Source organism: Lagopus leucura, unplaced genomic scaffold (genome assembly GCF_019238085.1).
Source record: "Lagopus leucura isolate 7727_CA_CO unplaced genomic scaffold, USGS_WTPT01 Super-Scaffold_100043, whole genome shotgun sequence".
Taxonomy (NCBI): Eukaryota; Metazoa; Chordata; class Aves; order Galliformes; family Phasianidae; genus Lagopus; species Lagopus leucura.
In genome coordinates, this window is record NW_024962290.1 from 562,536 (window position 1) to 579,476 (window position 16,941).

At 44.8% G+C, this 16,941-nt stretch overlaps 2 protein-coding genes across 2 annotated transcripts; both read left to right on the plus strand.

Moving 5' to 3' along the window:
* The first annotated feature begins 1,485 nt into the window (after nucleotides 1-1,485).
* On the plus strand, nucleotides 1,486-6,942 carry LOC122187107 (triggering receptor expressed on myeloid cells 2-like). Its single transcript, XM_042884363.1, has 4 exons — nucleotides 1,486-1,638; nucleotides 4,423-4,767; nucleotides 5,099-5,153; nucleotides 5,555-6,942. Exons 1-4 carry the CDS (start codon nucleotides 1,599-1,601, stop codon nucleotides 5,778-5,780), a joined length of 666 nt encoding a protein of 221 aa, XP_042740297.1. The 5' UTR covers nucleotides 1,486-1,598; the 3' UTR covers nucleotides 5,781-6,942.
* Nucleotides 6,943-7,563: 621 nt separating this feature from the next.
* LOC122187081 lies at nucleotides 7,564-15,064 on the plus strand. The gene is made up of 8 exons (XM_042884319.1): nucleotides 7,564-7,719; nucleotides 8,244-8,597; nucleotides 9,349-9,669; nucleotides 10,041-10,124; nucleotides 10,672-10,726; nucleotides 11,387-11,487; nucleotides 11,731-11,783; nucleotides 12,376-15,064. The coding sequence occupies exons 1-8, from the start codon at nucleotides 7,677-7,679 to the stop codon at nucleotides 12,661-12,663; spliced, it is 1,299 nt and encodes a 432-aa protein (XP_042740253.1). The 5' UTR covers nucleotides 7,564-7,676; the 3' UTR covers nucleotides 12,664-15,064.
* The last annotated feature ends 1,877 nt before the right edge of the window (nucleotides 15,065-16,941 follow it).

Below are 16,941 nucleotides of genomic sequence, written 5' to 3' on the forward strand. Positions count from 1 at the left end.
AAGCAGCATGGAACAGAGACAAACGAAAGAGCATGGAAAAGAGAAAACAAAAGATGAGCGTTTCTGGAGAAAGGAAGGAAGGGAGCACATGGCACCACGTCCAAGGAATGCACGGGGCACTGGGTGTTTTGAACAGCATTTGCCATCTGCCAACTGCACAAGCGAGCCCTGAGCCAGACAGGAGGAAAGTCCATACAGACAGCAGCACAGAGCAAAAAAACTGACAGAAGAAATTGACAGCAAGAAATTGGCAATCCTGCCCATGGCAGGGGGTTGCAATTAGATGATCTTTCAGGTCCCCTCCAACCCAAGCTGTTCTATGATTCTACCATAAGCTTAGCAAAGTTTCAGGAAGTACTGCAGAGACACCAGAGGAAGAAGTATGAGCACAAGAGGGCTGTTTTCAACAGCAGGTGATACAAGAGAAAGGAAATGCTGGTAATTCAAGAGTAGATTACTTACAGATATAAATGTCCAAGTAAATTGCATACATAATACATTTATAAATCCCTGGTGCAGCTCTGATGCAGGCTTCCAAGAGTTGCCAAAGAACACTGGACTGGCAGGGACCTGACCAGCCCCCTGCTGTCCTGAATAACCCCACCATAAACCAGGACACGTACTCCCAATGGACTTGCTCTCTAGGCTCCCATCACACACCTCTGAATCAACCATTAGCCAGACTGAGATGCAGCTCTGTGTCCCTACAGCACTGTGCTCTACTCACCCTGGCACCAAATAAAAGCCCTGGCACTTCCTCAGCTGCACCAAGCTCTGCAGACAGGTGGCAGATCAAAGAGGCCTGGACCACCTGTTATTCACAGGCCTGTCTTGCTATGGTTGCAGCAGAGATGCAGGTTTGTTCTTTGAGACTATCAGAGTTGACCCATTTAACTTGAAATGAAAGGAAGAAAATGGAAAAAATCTGGAAAAGGACCCCAGGCTACGACTCCCCTAACTATTCATACAGTCAGTTACACTGACTGTAGTATTCTACTTACAGTAGAATAGTAATGGTAAAAGATAATAAAATGCAAGAAATACATTTTCAGGATCACAGTTGCTTCTCATGAAAGAGAATCCAGGCTAGAGCTTTTTGGTGCAAGAAATAAAAAAATGGAAGATAGAAAGACCCACAGAGAACTTCTAGGTACCATCTTTTTAAACACTGATTAAAGAAAACAAGGCACATTTACTAACAGACAGATCTGCAGATTTATCTGCCTGTTTCTGTAAGATAAGCAAGGTTTTATCAGCATTTGAATGGAAGATCTCCAAGTAAGCGAATCCAACAAATTAACAAGGGCAGCCCATTAGTTTGCTAACAATACCAGAGGCCACCACATGATGCTCTCTTTCAGGCTGTCTAGACTAAATTGTGGCTGTGAGCAGGCAAAGCTGATGCCTGAATTTTCAGCCAGTGAGAGAAAGGCCCATCCGTGGTGAATTGCTCAACGTGCGGGACAAAAAAGATGCCAAGTTCCTGTGCTCATTCCTTCCGGCAGAGCTAGGAGGAGAGAAAAGCAAACTGCTCTTGGGCAACAGCCCTTTTCACTTCTGTCTGGACTCCTCTCTTTCCCCTTCTCTGCTGGACAGACATGGAGAAACTCATGCACCTCATCTTGGTCTTCTTCTCAGGTAAGAAAGCATACATGGCCTTGGGTGATGATAACAGGTAGGGTAAAGAACTGATGCAAGAACTCTATCTTAAGAGTAATGATGTCTATGAGACAAAGATTAAAACAAACAACAAGACTGCACAGGCCTTGAGATGCAGCAGCTCCTTCTGGATGCAAAGGTACCTTCACTGTAGCATGCAGCTCTTTGGAAAAAACAATACAATCATTTGCTATGGATAGCTTTACCACCTGTCTGCACATTGCAAGGTGCAACACAGTACAAGCAGGGGGAACCTGGAGCTTTGCAGTACATTCTGCACCCTGCTCTTCCTCCCTTGTTACACTGGAGGGATGTCAGACCCGTTCTTCCAAGTTTGCTCTATACCCTTAATTGAACAAAGGGGCTGTAAGAAAACAGAGGACAGACTCTGTCCTGGAGACCCCCATGGGACGGGGCTGTGAGCACTGACAGAGCTGTGGGTGTCCCTGTGCACTGCAGGGGCATCGGATTAGATGACTTCTAATGATTCTGAAATGATTCTATGACCCAAGCACTCAGCTTTCCTCACTGCGATCCTTTTGAGTCAGAAGATGAAACACTGTTTACAGAAGTCTTGTGTGCTTTCTCAGAGTGAAACTGCAAAATTCTATTTGTTTGCATTCGTAGGAGGTTGAATGTAAATCGCAACAGCTGTGGTTCAACAGGAGGAAAATAAAACTCAGCGAAGTAGAGACATCCTTTGGGCATCACAAAGAAATACGTGAGCTAGGGAACACATCTCTGTAGGGAATAACACTCCCAGTCTTTGATTATTTTCAGCTTGGAGAGCAATGGGAAACAAGGCACAGGATCCAGCTGGTATTCTCAGCTGATAGCCTTCTCTTTCCAGGCAAATTCTAGAGATGCCCGATTCCTGGAACACTGCACATGCAGGCACACATACAGGCTTTGGGAACACAGAATCTCAATTCTGACTGAAGTCTGAATTTGGAAAAAAAGTCCACAATGCTTTTTTCGGGAGGAGGAACACAAACAGTAAATGACCTGTCAGCAGAACCTGCGGAAAAGATAATGACACAAAGTTTTCCACTGGGGCATCAGCAAATCTTCAAATGCCATGACTATCAAGGCACTGCTTTGCAACAGTGTTTCTGGTCCATAAACGCAAAACCAGAAGTCACTCCAGGAACTGAAAAGCCTAGCTGAACAAGGGAGGAGAAGAGTCTGCAGGAGAAATAAGAGGTGGAATTACAACGTTTAGTTGGCTCTCCTGGGATGGGACGTGCAGAGAGGTAAAGCCTTCCCTGGAACCACTGAGTGGAACAAAACAGCAGGATGAAAGTTTGTAGGTGATGGATGACTGAAGAGCATAGATCCATTTTTATGCCATCCTCTAGGAAAGCCTGAAAGACCTTCAGCTTCTTTTTTCTTTCAGCTTACAAAGCACTTAGAATGTTTAAAATTATTTTAAGATGCTTTATGATAAGGCTCTGCCAACACAAAGGTCTCACAACAACCCATTTTTTAATTTACTCCTGTTTTAGCATTATTTATCTTGCCACAAAATCTACATAGATTTCCAGAAATAACACTCTGTACTTCTCTCTCTAAGTATTAATAGACTTTCCCTTCTGCCTTTGCCCACTATAAGGAGGAAATGGAAATTAGAAATAAGGAACTAGAACAAAAAAAGCCAAGCAGCTGCAGACCAGTTATCAACAGGATTAAAATTAATAGGTTATTAAAAAGACAGGATGAAACAATCTGCAAAGACTCTGGAATCAGAAGTCAGGAATGCGAATAACAAGCAACCTGCTAACAGCAAGCTGCTCACTTGTTTCTATCTCTCACTTTGATTGCAGCACCTGCCAAGGCTGTTCTGCTTTCCTTTGGCTCTGTAAAGGGCCCTAAAATTGTGACAAACTTTATAGGCGTTTACTGCACAGCACCTTTTTTGCATCAGAGCCAAATCTGCACCTCTGAACATATGTGGAAGGGTTGAGCTCAAGGCTAAAGCCTGAAGCAAGCTGCCTTGCTGCAGCTGTTTGCAAGTAGGCAGGCTGCATGCTTCAAAGAAGGGGTGTTACAGCAAGGAGAAACTAACTAAAGGCTGCTGAGAAAGGACGAGTCATTACTGGGTCAGGATGACCTGCCTGGACGCCTTCCTGTGCAGCCTGTTGTAGGAGCTGCTTTGCAGGAGCATTGCACTCAATGATCTCTAGAGGTCCCTTCCAACCCCTACAGTTCTGTGCTTCTGTGATCATCTGCCTCATAAAAACACCTTGTAAAAACCAAGCCAGTTTACCTAGTGTCAAGTCAACCTCCAGCTTTGTGCCCCCCCAGATCAGAGGAAAACACAAGTTCCTATTTAAGTGTCCTAGTCATGCTGACAAACAGTCTCCCCTTGCTGGGCAGGAGCACAGTGACCACAACAAGCGTGACAACACTGAGCTCCAGACTGCAATCCAGAGCAGTCACCACAGGGCCAGAGGGGGAAGATGAGGACCGAAATTTGCTGAGCTTCAGAAGATCTGCAAACTCCCACAGGAAAAGCTGCTCAGCAGGAGCCACATGACACACCAGTCAATGGGATCACTGCAGGCTTGTTTCAAGGAAGTCTGAGCCAAGACTGAACCTGAGCACACTGCATTTTTCTCGACAGGGCAGGCAGGTGAGCCAGCCCTGCAGTTGGCAGTAGCCATCATCAGAGCTGTAAAAGAGGAAAATGACATTTGTTTGGCACAAGCATAGCAGTAAGGGATAGATACGAAAGTTGTGGCTCACCACTTTCTCCTCTCCTAGCATCCTGCACTGCACAGAACATCACTACGGTGTACGGAATGGAGGGGGGGACCATATCTGTGAACTGCACCTATAACCCCCGGCAGCAGCGGTGGAGAGAGAAGAGCTGGTGCAAGCAGATCGATGGGAATAAGTGCCAACACGTGGTGAGCGCCCGCCGCTTCTGGCTGCCATTCCTGAAGAACAGGAACGGCACCACCTCCATCAGCGACAACATCCAGGATGGGGTCCTGACCGTGACCATGAGGCGACTCAGGAAGCAGGACGCCGGGCTGTACCAGTGCAGAACGGAGTACCTGGGGGAAACCAACACCTTACAGAGGGTGCAAGTGGATGTGCTGACAGGTAGGTCCTGGGGCTCTGAGTTTCACCAGTTCCTACTTAAATTTCACGTCCCTGCAGATGCCAGGATTGTACTTCAGTAAACATTTACTTTTGTCTGTCTCTAAGGAAGTCCCAAGCCTGCTTTTATTTCCCAATTTATAGCAACATAAACTCACTGCTACAGGACATCTAATACATGGACATCTAATACATGCCATCTGTCACCACCCAGACTAACCAGTGCCCAGCCTCACTTTGGTCACCCATGCCTATCTGGGGCACTGGTTTTGTGACACCACTGAATATCACATGGAAATATTTGCAGACTGAACTGTTCTGTTTCTGTCACCAGCTGTCCTGGAGACCCAAATCCCAGAGGAGCCCAGTGCTGTGCAGAGCATCTCCAGGTAAACCATAATATTCCCTCTTCTAAGACTAAACTAGATTAGCACCTGTAATCCCATTTGAAGCTGAGAAGAATATCACCACAGGCACATTCTCTGCCCCTTCCTAATGCATGACAACCCTTGTAGCTGCTGCATGGTTTCTGAACACAAAGCAGTGCTCCAGGGCCAGGCAAGCCAAATCCTGCAGATTGCAATTTATCCATATGTGAGATCTTGCAGTTAAAACCTATTACAGTTGCTCTAACCTCGCAGACTCTGTTGTGCTCAGGCAGGGGGTACCACTCACAGGAGTTGTTACCACCTTTGCACTTCTATCCAATCCAAATACAAGAGTTTATTTAAGGTTGAATCATCCTCTTCCTTGCTAAGCCTCATTTTGTTGTGTTTATGTTTCCCCATAGCATCCCTCCTGAAGCTGATTTCACGGTCCTCTACATCATTGCTGGATTACTGGCTACTAAGTTTGTGGTGGCTGTGCTGATCTTTATCATTAGCAACAGCATGAAAAACAGAGAGGCAGAGCAGAACAAGCCAAGTTTGAATGAACAGCAGGTCCTCCGTTTCCCTGGTGACCTCGTAGAGCCTGCACATGGTGGAATCAGCCCCTCCTGGGAGAGCACTGCTTAGAGCCGAACCAAAGGGAATCGACAGGGAAATGAACATCAAGCTTTTTTGAGCAAAGCTTTGCCACCTGCTGTAAGAAAGAAAAGCACTGCCTAGTAAACATAGGTATTGACAAACCTATCATTCTGGAGAGGGAATGTCACCATCTACCACCTTCTCTCATTGCTTTCTCCAACACAACCAGATTGAAATGATGCTGCCAGTAACACCTGAAACTGATGGAAGTGGGTGGGACTGAGGGCTGGGAGGAGGGAGGAAGAAGAAATCTTTTCGTCAAGAGATCCAGCAAAACCCTACTCATGTGGCAGAGATGCTTCCCCAGACACAGTAATGCACAGATAATGCATTGCTGTAAGGAAAACCACTGAACATAAACAAGAGTCCAGGTTAACACATCTCAACCACCTGGTGCTTTTGTGCACTCACACACACACACAGTGCAAAAATAATATGACAGTTTCATCTCAAACCTCCAAGGAAGTTTTGATTCGTTGAAGAACAGTGCTGAAGAGCTCATGGCTTTTATTCAGAATGGCCTACACACCTCTACAGAAGCCATGAATGCCTCTCCCAAAAGCATGCAGTACAAATGGACGTATGTGGTTCTACTGAAAGCTAGTATTGCTGTCTAGAAATCAGCTTTGTTAAGACTTGTTTGTAAGACTCCTGTCCATAAAGACTGATTTTTGCCATGCTTATGGCAATGCAGTGCTCTGCTGTCACCTCCAGTCACTGCCAGTAACTGCACCACACGATCAGGCAGTTATTCCTAGCGCTCATCCCCTGTGCAGGTGAGTGTTGTGCCATCTCACAGTACTGCCAGGTGACACAGTCTCTTCTTCCAAGACCCCAAGGATCTCCCTGCACAGAGTGGATCCTTAGCAGGCAGTCAGTGTGGAAAGGAACAAAGAACTGCAGAACATAACAAAGGCATGTGAAATCTGCACACAGCTCTGAGCTTGTTTCCTCATTTCTCAAATCATTCCATGAACACAAAGATAATCTGTCTCTCTGTACTTTACCTGCACTTTTTCTCAAGGGGTTCATTGTTCATCATACCCCAGAAGGAAGCTGCAATTACCTGTCCAAAGAACCCAAACCCAATGCCATTCACACTGCTTCCCGCATTGCCTACAAAGCTAAATAAAAACAAACTGTTATCTTACATAGTGTGGATTCATGACAAAGGGCTGGAGCACAGCAATTCACAATAAACCACTCAGAACAAGCTGCTGTGTTTTGCAGTACTCCAAGCTGGCAGGTGGGTGGATCCAGCCAGCTCCATTTAGCATCTGGTGGTAACAGTAGCTGAGATCCCAAATCCAGACAAGGCTATGCACAGCTGTGCTCCAAACTAATTTCATTTCATTTTGGCATTCCCTCATGACTCTGAAGTGCCTAGCATAGGCATGGGCTGTAAAGCAAGGGAACTGCAGCACTAACCAGGAGGCAACCCTGACACCTCATGCAGGGCCACTCACCGCCTCATGTTGATGCTGGGCACTTCTGAACAAGAACATGGAAGTTGCACATAAGCACAAAACTGCAGGAAGGATTAACTTATCCTACTGAAAGCTGCACTGCCAAGGTGGCACCAGAGCCTGAAAATGCCTATTTCTTTTCCAGCCCCACAGTCTGATTGCTAAATAGAGCTATCTACACAACTAAATATTTAAAGCAAAAAAGCAGCCAGTAAACATGAAGCAGTCTTCCCACCCAAGACAGTTTGCGGTTAATAGATGTTCTCAGCAACTCCAAACTGCTATCATCACTCCAAGCAGCAGAAACTGTAAATGACAAAGCAAGTTTAGCTTCCTCTGTATCAGAGAATTCCTCAGTGGTAACGAAGCTCTAGGATACATTCTCCTCCCCGTGCCATATACCATTTTCTACTGCAGGATGGGAAGTTTTCCAGCCCTGCTGCTCCTGCTGGTGCTGCCAGGTAAGGCTTTGAATCACCCTGAGGAGCAGGGTGCTCTCAGTGCTGCTGTACACATTGCAGCTGTTATTTGCTTGAACAATTTTTATTCAGGCCATCCACGGCCAGGCAAGGAATAGGATTGCCAGATGTCAACAAGAGGAGATGTTCAGCCTGAAATGTGTTTATTTTATTTACACAAGCTTAGGTTTTCTCAGTCTGAAACTACCTAGCATATGGGGAGGGAAATCTGTGTTTGTTATTTTCTCAAACATGATGGATGAGGCATTGTGAGCAGTGTGAGACAGGCTAGCTGCTGTTTGCTCACTTACAGCCTGTGAATACTGAGTCCACAGAGAGGAACAATGTGAATAACAATGGAAAAAGGGTAGTGGCACCAAGGCTGGGTATGAATGTTTCTTTATGCAAACCTGCAGAGACAGATAACTCTTCTCACAGTCCCAGAGGTGTCAGCAGTGTGACGCAAGAAAAGGTGGCACAGGACGTGGTGACTACTTCTGGCATCAATTTTCTTCTTCCTTTCAAAGGATCACACATGGCAGCAGAGGACACGCAAGTCTTTCTGCAAGTACCAGGAGAGTCCTTCAGAGCTAACTGCTCATACGACGTGCACAAGCACTCACGTGAGAAGAAATTCTGGTGCAAGGAACAATCAGAAAAATATTGTCCAGTCTTACCCTTGAGCTTCCCTTCAGAAGAAAGGATTGCTCCTAGCCCTGCACTGCATCCTCCAGCTGAGCTGAGAGACTCTGGAGGCGGTTGGTTTTCTGTAATCATGACAGCACTTCGAAAAGAGGATTCTGGCACGTACCAGTGTGGAGTTTGGGTTGAAATGAAGCAAGTTTTGCTGCAAAGAATACAGATGGTGGTATCACCTAACGGTGAGCTATGTGGTCAACAGCACGCCGGGTGGGAGACTACCAAAAGAAATCAAGAATGATGTGTCAATTCCATTTTTTTGTTTCATAGCTAAACATGGTACATCTAGACATCGTAATTCCCCAAGAGGTTATTGAGGACAGGATAAAACTACGTTCTATAGCTCCATATAAAATCACAATACATATCTGTATGTATCTAGAGGCAGAAATGGCCAATAATTTTTTTTCCCCATACAAAATGAAGAAGTTCCAAAGCGAAAGAAAGCATTATTTTAAAAATCACCACGAAAAACCATGAATACAATTTTGTGGGATTGTACTAATCAAAACCAAATGGGTTTGGGATAGAATATTTCAGACAAGCTGATGAAAACTAAAGGAATACAACTTTCTTTTGCAGAAAATTTTCCATTTTGTTCCAAGTGTTTTCCAGTCACAGAAGCCTTTCACGCAGAAAGGCTCTGATAACTCAAGAAGACTCACGAGAGGGACCAACACCCTCTTAAACTCGAAGACAGATATTAGGCATTAGAAATGTGCTGAGGTGGCTCCTTGTCACAGCACCTGGGCAATGTGACAGCAGTGACAGCCCCAGAATGTGACAGTACCTGATACAGGCTTCCACCTCTTCTACAAGCTCTCTTTGTGCTGCTGTTGGCCTCTCTCCTTTGCTGGGTGATGCACACTACCACAGGGACTGTTCTTTCTTCTCTTTGATCCTTCTAATGAATCACCACTTTATTTTCTTTAGAACCTGTAACAGTGTTTGCCAAAAGAGGGAAATCTCTGTTCCTCCACTGCTCCTATTCTGCACCAATCAACACTGGAGAACTTCAACATTTTATTTGGTGCAAAATGGTGTCCCAAATTACTTGTCACCCTATTATCAGAGGTAATGCTGATCAAAGTATTGTTAAAGCAGAGAGGACTGAAATGATGAATGACTTCTCATGGAAAATGATTAGAATGTGGCTGAAAAAGCTCCAACTTAATGACTCAGGAGAGTATCGTCTTGAGAGCCATCTCCAGGGGAGAAACAAACTACTGAGGAAGATCGTGCTGAAAGTTTTGGGTGAGTTAATCAACGAATTAATGATGATCTTCTAAAAGTCAGCAATTTCTTAATACTTGACAAGAAAGATTACAGGTCAGTGCTAAAGAGCTCTCTTCTGAGCCTTGAAATTTCCTGAGACACAGATAACTCCTGAATTTCCTTTTTAAAACAGATTTTCTGACACACACTAATGGTATAAATTGCTGCCAGTTCTTGGGAGGGGGGCAGTCTGACTTGGCTTCCTAGACTGATGACATTTCACATTTGCATCAGCAGATGGAACAGACTCCAAGTGATCTGAATGTTTCCATGAATTTCTACCTGAGGTCACCTCTTTGTCACTGTCTGTTAATGAACTTTTGAATTTAATACTTCCCTTCTGCTTTCAGCCAGTGCAGAAAGCAGCAAAACAGAAAGCATTGAGTGGAAACAATCTGATCTTTCTGACCGGACTGAAAAACGCAGGAGGGGAGGTAAATAACGAGATCCCTTCTTTAAGACAAAGATGTCAAGATTTGTCTTCTAAGAAACTTTCTTTCTAGCAGCATTCAAATGCAACTCAGCTTTCAGGCTGCTCTCTAAACTGACATGAATTTTTGTGGCTTACCTATTTGGCAGCAGTGAAAAAGCACCAAAGGCCCATAACCTGAAGGAAAGAAACCTGGAATCACAAGATGTCTGTTCCTGTCCCCGTAGCTATTTGCTGCTGGCTCTCTGGCTGAGCCTACACTGGTGCTGTCATGCACATGCACTGCTGACAGTACACCAGCCAACAGCATACACAAAATCCCAGCTCTTTCCTGAGAAAATGGATGATCCTATAACTGGATGATTCCCATGACTCAGCTGCATTGATAAGCTTTCTTTTGCTGATGAATAGCACAGGATGGATATCCTTGTGCATTCCACAATGTCATGGTTATCAAACAAGCAGTATCTCTGGAGCATGCTGGCATGACAGAGAGTCATCAGGGATGGATCAGTGTGGGAAAATCATTCACTCCTGTTTTTTTTTCCAAGGGGAAAAGTGGAATATGGATGGCAGCCCCACAGACAACAGCAGAAAGGACCAGAGGTAAAAAAAAACAAAGACACCCAGACTCTAATTATGGCATTCTGGCTGCACTGCAGGATTTGAGCAGTGCTGTGATAAACGTGCACACACACACACACACACAGGCTTCTCCCTGCGGAGTTTGGGTCAACCTGCTCAGGCCCTTTGAAAGCCATACAAGTCTCCTACTGGTTTCAGGAGCTCTAGGTGGGGACTCCACTGAAGATGCTCAGTTTCAGTGTTATTCCTTTCTACCTGCTTAAAAAGGGACAACTATACAACCCACGCAATGTTATGTTACAATGATTCTGCTCTTGTACAAGCACAACAGCCTAAGAGCAACCCATAATGATCCTGATCAAAGACAGACCATGAGAAGGGCTCCTGCATCCCGATAAGGGATGCCTTTGAACTCTAAGCAGCACTGAATTGAGTCCAGGAAGAGATTTCAAGCTTCTGAATGTGCCCCAGGCTTGTAAAGAACCAGAGAAAATACAGTTGGGATGGATCCTCTGTGACTGCACATCAGTACTGACCTCACAGAATCACACTTGTTGAGAGACAACGGGGTTAATAGTTGTACGCTGAATTTAATTTCAGACACACAAAACCTCCTTCCAAACTAGCCTAGTCACTGTGGTGCTGTAAATAGTGATGGAGACACCATGTTTTCCTTTACAGGACTCCCTATGCTGTCATGGTGCTGATGTCCTTGCTGGCTACAGCTGCCCTGATCGCTACTGTTACACTCATCACCAGCTGCATGGGGAAGAAAAGAGCAGGTAAAGCTCCCTAATCCTCTTGTCTTTTTCCTGCCCCTGCAGCCTGGTATCCCAGCACCCTGAAGGTTAAGGATGGTTTATTCAGAGGTATCATTGTTCAGGAAAGAAGTGCAACTGAGCTGAGAGCGATACACAGCATGTGCACTAAACTTCAGGGAAGGGAGAGTGGAAGCAGTCATTTTTTTTTTAATGAAAAAATAAGTGTGTGGTTTTACACTCAAGAGACTCCGTTCTTTGTGGCAGGAAAAGAGATGGACTTTGACAGACATCCTGCTTTCAGAAGGGGAGTGCTACAGGTAAGAGATCATCTGAAATCCCTTCTTCTTGGTGCTCTGTTTGATCTCTGCTATCAGTGCTGGCTCTGTGCTCAGCGCTCAAGAGGATCACAAAGCACCCGGTGCCACTCATCCTACAGTGAGAACGTGTTCCATCCAGCCAAGCCAGCAGGCTGAAGCTGTCTGTGTTTGTGACCACATCTGGGTGCAAAACAGACACAGCCCCAGTAACCTGAGCAAGTCATAATCCCTGCTTTTGTTTACAGTACTCAGAAAATAAATTCAATAACAAATAGGTAATTGTGAAAGTTTACTGGCCTTGGATCTTCAGTAATATCACCAAAGCCTCTCATCAAAGGAAAACTTTGTTATTTGCGATCTCTCTAAATATTAAGTGTTATCTGTTGCTGAGCCATTCTATCTATGATTCAGGATTGGAAAAGAGAGTTTTGTGTACAAGAATTTTCCCCTTTTCCCTGCACCCTCTCTCCTCCTCCTCAGTTTCATAATATGTGGAGAAAGTGTTTGTAATCGTAATCGAACCGAGGCTAATATTGAGAATCAAAAAAGTGCTGCATTTCTTTTTAGCTTCTCGTTCTGTATGTTTTTAAAGGAAGGAAGAGAAAAAGCAAGTAGAATATCAGATGGGGACCACAGTGAGAGTACGATATATGCTGCAATAAGGCACCAACCTCGACCCAAACCTGAAGATGTGATGTATGCCAACATACAGCCTTCACCAAAAGTTTCCTTCCTTCAGGAACCACCAGGGAGCTCACATCCCTCAGGGCCTGTGGAATATGCTACCCTTATCTTCAAGGACACAACTCCACAGTCTGAAAATGAAGAGAGAAGAACAGGCCTACTGAAAGAAAGCAGCACAAAGCCTTCAGCTTATTGATGGAATGCTGCTGAACTGAGCTTAGAAACAACCCGCACGTAACCAATTGCTGGAGATGCGTACACACAGCACTGCTGAAAGGATGAGACACATGGATGCACAAATCTTCCCTGAAAAACAACCAAACTTTTCTAATAGCACAGCAGCACAATTCAGCTATCATGAACAAACATTGTGAAAGGCTGTGGCGCATTTGCCTTCTGTACAGGGCTCTATTTTTAAGCAGTGAGCAACTATAAGCCCGACTTCAGGAAACAGGCGGGCTGTGATAGCAGCAGATCCAGTGCCACAGCCAGCAATGGGCTGCGAGATATGGGAGCACAGCACTTCTGTTTGGACTTCCAACTCACTTAAATATCTGCATGTGAAATGTTAATTACTGCCCACTGATTAGGACCAAAACAGCAAAGTGGTAAAAGTACCTGCTGAATTTCAGCACAGAAGTTGTTTTGCGTACTTCAGGGAGACAAGTAATGCCCTCAGTTTCAACAACAAGTAATGCCTGGTTTCACCAAACCAGGGCTTTGCTGAATAGTATTTGTCCACTTAAAATGTCTTCAGTCTGAACATACAGTTGCAGAATTCAGACTGTACGTATAACTTTGGGTTTCCTTGCCTTCTCTGCTTGTTTATTAATGCCACATCCATGCTACAGTATAACTCTGTCTTGGCTCTGTTGTAAGTTTCACTCATTCTGATCAAACTATTGAATCCTGTTATCGTGGTGATCACACCAACACCCCTAGGAATGATGGATAACTCCTAGGATAAAGCTGACTAAGATTCTCACCTCAGCTCTCTGAGTTGGGTCCACAGCTGCTGAACGTGACACAGAAATGGCTTTCGTTTTTTATATTACAACTGGAAGAAAAGGCACGTGAAGAGGCACAGTCAGCAATTAATCATATCACCTGCACAGAAACTCCACTTCGCCTGTGGGTTCTTCTCCATTTCTGAGGAGACGTGGGGAGAGGAGAGGGGAGAGAAGATGAAACTTCCCTTGCCAAGTCTGATGTGGCTACAGGACATCAGGGTCTTTGCTGTTAAAGCTGAGATGACTTTGTCACTCTACTGCAAATTCTCTGAAAACAGTACCAGAAGAAAAACATTAAAATAACTGCTAACTATATGTGTGTGCTTTTTGATTCCTAAAGAGCTGCACTGGCTCACGCTGGAAAGAATTAATGACTGAGGCTCATGTCACTTTTTAAACAACAAACGTGTTTGCATGAAGCCCTGCATTAAGGTCTGAAAATATGCACACCTGGAAAGATGAGTAATTGTCATAACAAGCATCAATACACATCTCTACTTATTTAACCAGTCTGATTCTCTGAAAGCAACTAAACTTTGTATGTCCAAATTTCTCATCTAGCTGCAGTGGCACACAGAGTAGATCTTAAAAGTAATGTAATGGAAATAACTCACAACAGAAAGGCTTTCTGGTACACACTTCCTTTTCTCAAGAAAGCTGAAGATATCTACTATCACATGATGAAGCTGAAGGGGTTTGTAGGGCCAGTTTGGCACTTAGATTGCATCAGTCCTCTGTCACAAAATGCAGATAAGTAACCACCAGCCTTAGAGCAAAGGCTCTCTGAGGACTGTTTGCATCTCTAACAGGCAGTAGAAGTATTTCCAAATGCCCCATGGCTGAGCAGCCTGTCTGCTCACTGCAAAGCACTCTGGCCTTAAGTGGACTATAAGAACAGAACAATCACACAGACTGTGAATTACACTGCAGAGATTTCTACCCCAATCACCACAGTATTATGCCATCCTGAGAACATCCAGCAGCAGCTCTGCAAATTGGGCATGCAAAAGAAGCCATTGAGATCTCAGCAAAAGCCCCCCAAAAAAACAAAACGGCAAAGTAAATTGAATTTTGGATGATACTGGTTGGGAGCAATACCAGAGATCAAGGAGTCTCCTGCTGGATGAAATACAGTTGGCTCATCTGTACCTTCCCTTTTCCTCTGGAAATCACTGGGGCATAAGAATATTTTTGGAACAAATGTTTGTTTCCAGCTCCTTGAAATACAAAGAATTGGCAACATGTTACTGCATGAGGAACCAAGGAGCAGAGAAAACCCAACACTTACCAACCGTGTCCACTTCACACATTAGCAGCACAAAATTTTATCCATTCTGTTCACTTTAGAATATCTGTTCAATTGTCCTCAACTTCCTGCCTTACTTCTCTCCTGTTCCCAGCAACTCAGAATATTGATTCCCGGAGCAGAAAGCTAAGCAATAAAGGACAAGATCCTGGCAACCGTGACTAGCCCAAGATTAGCAGATACAGGAACTTCTCTCCAAAGCGAGGGGTTGCTTTAAATTAGTCTGGTCCTGCTCTTGTTAGGGAACTGAAAAGAATTTCAAATTAAGAATAAAGCAAAAAGCTGTGAAAATCAATATCTGAGTGGCTTTGTAATCACATAACCTATTATGTGCTGTGGGCATTCCCTTCAGGCCTATGATGCCTGCTTATTCTCCTGGGCCACTGCCCTTCATGCTCTTCTGCATTCATGACTCCTCAACTGCGATGTCCTTGAGGATTTATTCTGCTCTATTTGCCCACAGTCACACTTGTAGCATTTCTGCATTTCATCACGATCTCAGAGCTGCCAGCAACACTGTGTCAAAAGGGCAGGCCAGCATCTGTCAGGACCCACACTGACTGCCAGCCTTCGGCGCGCTGCAGCACAAACCAGTGTCCGAGCTTGAAGCCTGGTGCAGAGAGAAAACTATTTTTTTCAGAAGATAACCCCTAACAGCAGTACCTGACTGGATGCTCAGAACTGCCTGCTGGAGGCACTTCTAGCCCACCTCATCTAAGGGGAAACCATCCCTCTAATTTGGGCACTGACCACAGGCAGTATGACTGTGCTCTATCAGAACTGGTATTAGAAGAACTCACCTATTTTCACTTAGAGCTTTCAGCCAGTATTTCCAAGCTGTTTTACAGATAGCATGGAAAGCACTGTTAAGGCATCCCGTGCAGGAGAAAGAAACACAACAGTGCTTGGAGTAAAGCTGCCTTTTTTGTTCTTGTTCTGCTTGTGGGCAGCAGGTGACACTCATGCAAGCTCAACACCTCTGCTAGCAAAGGAGTTGCTTTTGCACCAGCAAGGGCAGAACCAAGCCCCAAGAGCTCTACTGATTCTAATTCCTTCAAGAACTCATTGTATGGCCACAAGTGCCTGCAAAGTTTAGTGTATCCCTTCTAAAATAAAGCATATCCCAAGAACACAGTAACAAATGAACAGGCTTAACGCAGTATTTTGTTTATATAAATATATATATGGCAATTATTAATCCAAAGAGCTTTGCAAACAACAAACATACAGCAGCATACAACCACTTGATACCGTACAAACAGACAGCCTAACAGCAGTCCTGATAAAAGTATTTATGTTATCATTGCTGAAGTTACAACACTGCTGAGAGATCCTGAGCAGCATGCGTGGAAGGAACAGCACGCCTGAGAGGGATTAGCAGGCGGACATGGAAGCTGAGCATTTCTAAAGCCTTCCAAAGCCTGCCCAATCCTCTTAAGAGGAAAACTTCCTTTTGTACCAAAACACAAAAAATAAGCTCTAACAGTCTCCATTCTGCCATATTTGAGCAAATAAAGATAATGACATGATACTAGGGAGTTTGGGGACAAGAATAAACCACCCTTCTGGAAGATAACCAGCAATACAAAGAAGTAAATGTTTTGGGAAGCACAGCACTTGCGTAACGTGAAGGTAGTGACCTCTTTTATGCTTGCACAACCCCGAGCAGATTCCAGCACTGCACCCATAGGGCACTCCCTGTGCTCCAGGGCTGTTTGTGTCATCATTTGACTTTTCTGGAAGACTTCTCTGGAATAATTACCCGAGGCGTGCAATGACTCCCGCAGCATGCACACAGAAGATGGCCCTCAGGCACATGGCGCATAATGCCAATGGGTAGCCAGGAGCTGGATTGGCAAGGGAGAAGAGACAGCGTGACTTCTGGGCATATTTCCCCAAATAATTATTGTCTGAAACAAAATACTACCAAGCTAATCACTATGCACCTCCTTTAGCCACAGCCCAGAGATTCCCCCAACAACTCTTCCACACTCAAAAGGACACACAAAAGGAACACTGACCCGGTGACAGCAGCCTTCCTTTCCTCCCTCCCGCAGCTGAGAGGCCATTCCCAACTCCAGGAGGGCGACAGCATCTTCCTCAGCCTCAGAGCTGAGCTACGCCCTCCCCCCAACTCCCTCAGCCCCTCAGCCGCCAT

Bases quoted from the DNA above. Each gene is read 5' to 3' on its own strand.
- LOC122187107 (XM_042884363.1), top strand. From the start codon at position 1,599: ATGGAGAAACTCATGCACCTCATCTTGGTCTTCTTCTCAG. The intron at 4,768-5,098 runs GTAGGTCCTGGG...TTCTGTCACCAG, and splicing joins GCAAGTGGATGTGCTGACAG to CTGTCCTGGAGACCCAAATC. The intron at 5,154-5,554 runs GTAAACCATAAT...GTTTCCCCATAG, and splicing joins GCTGTGCAGAGCATCTCCAG to CATCCCTCCTGAAGCTGATT.
- LOC122187081 (XM_042884319.1), top strand. From the start codon at position 7,677: ATGGGAAGTTTTCCAGCCCTGCTGCTCCTGCTGGTGCTGCCAG. The intron at 8,598-9,348 runs GTGAGCTATGTG...TATTTTCTTTAG, and splicing joins GATGGTGGTATCACCTAACG to AACCTGTAACAGTGTTTGCC. The intron at 11,784-12,375 runs GTAAGAGATCAT...ATGTTTTTAAAG, and splicing joins TCAGAAGGGGAGTGCTACAG to GAAGGAAGAGAAAAAGCAAG.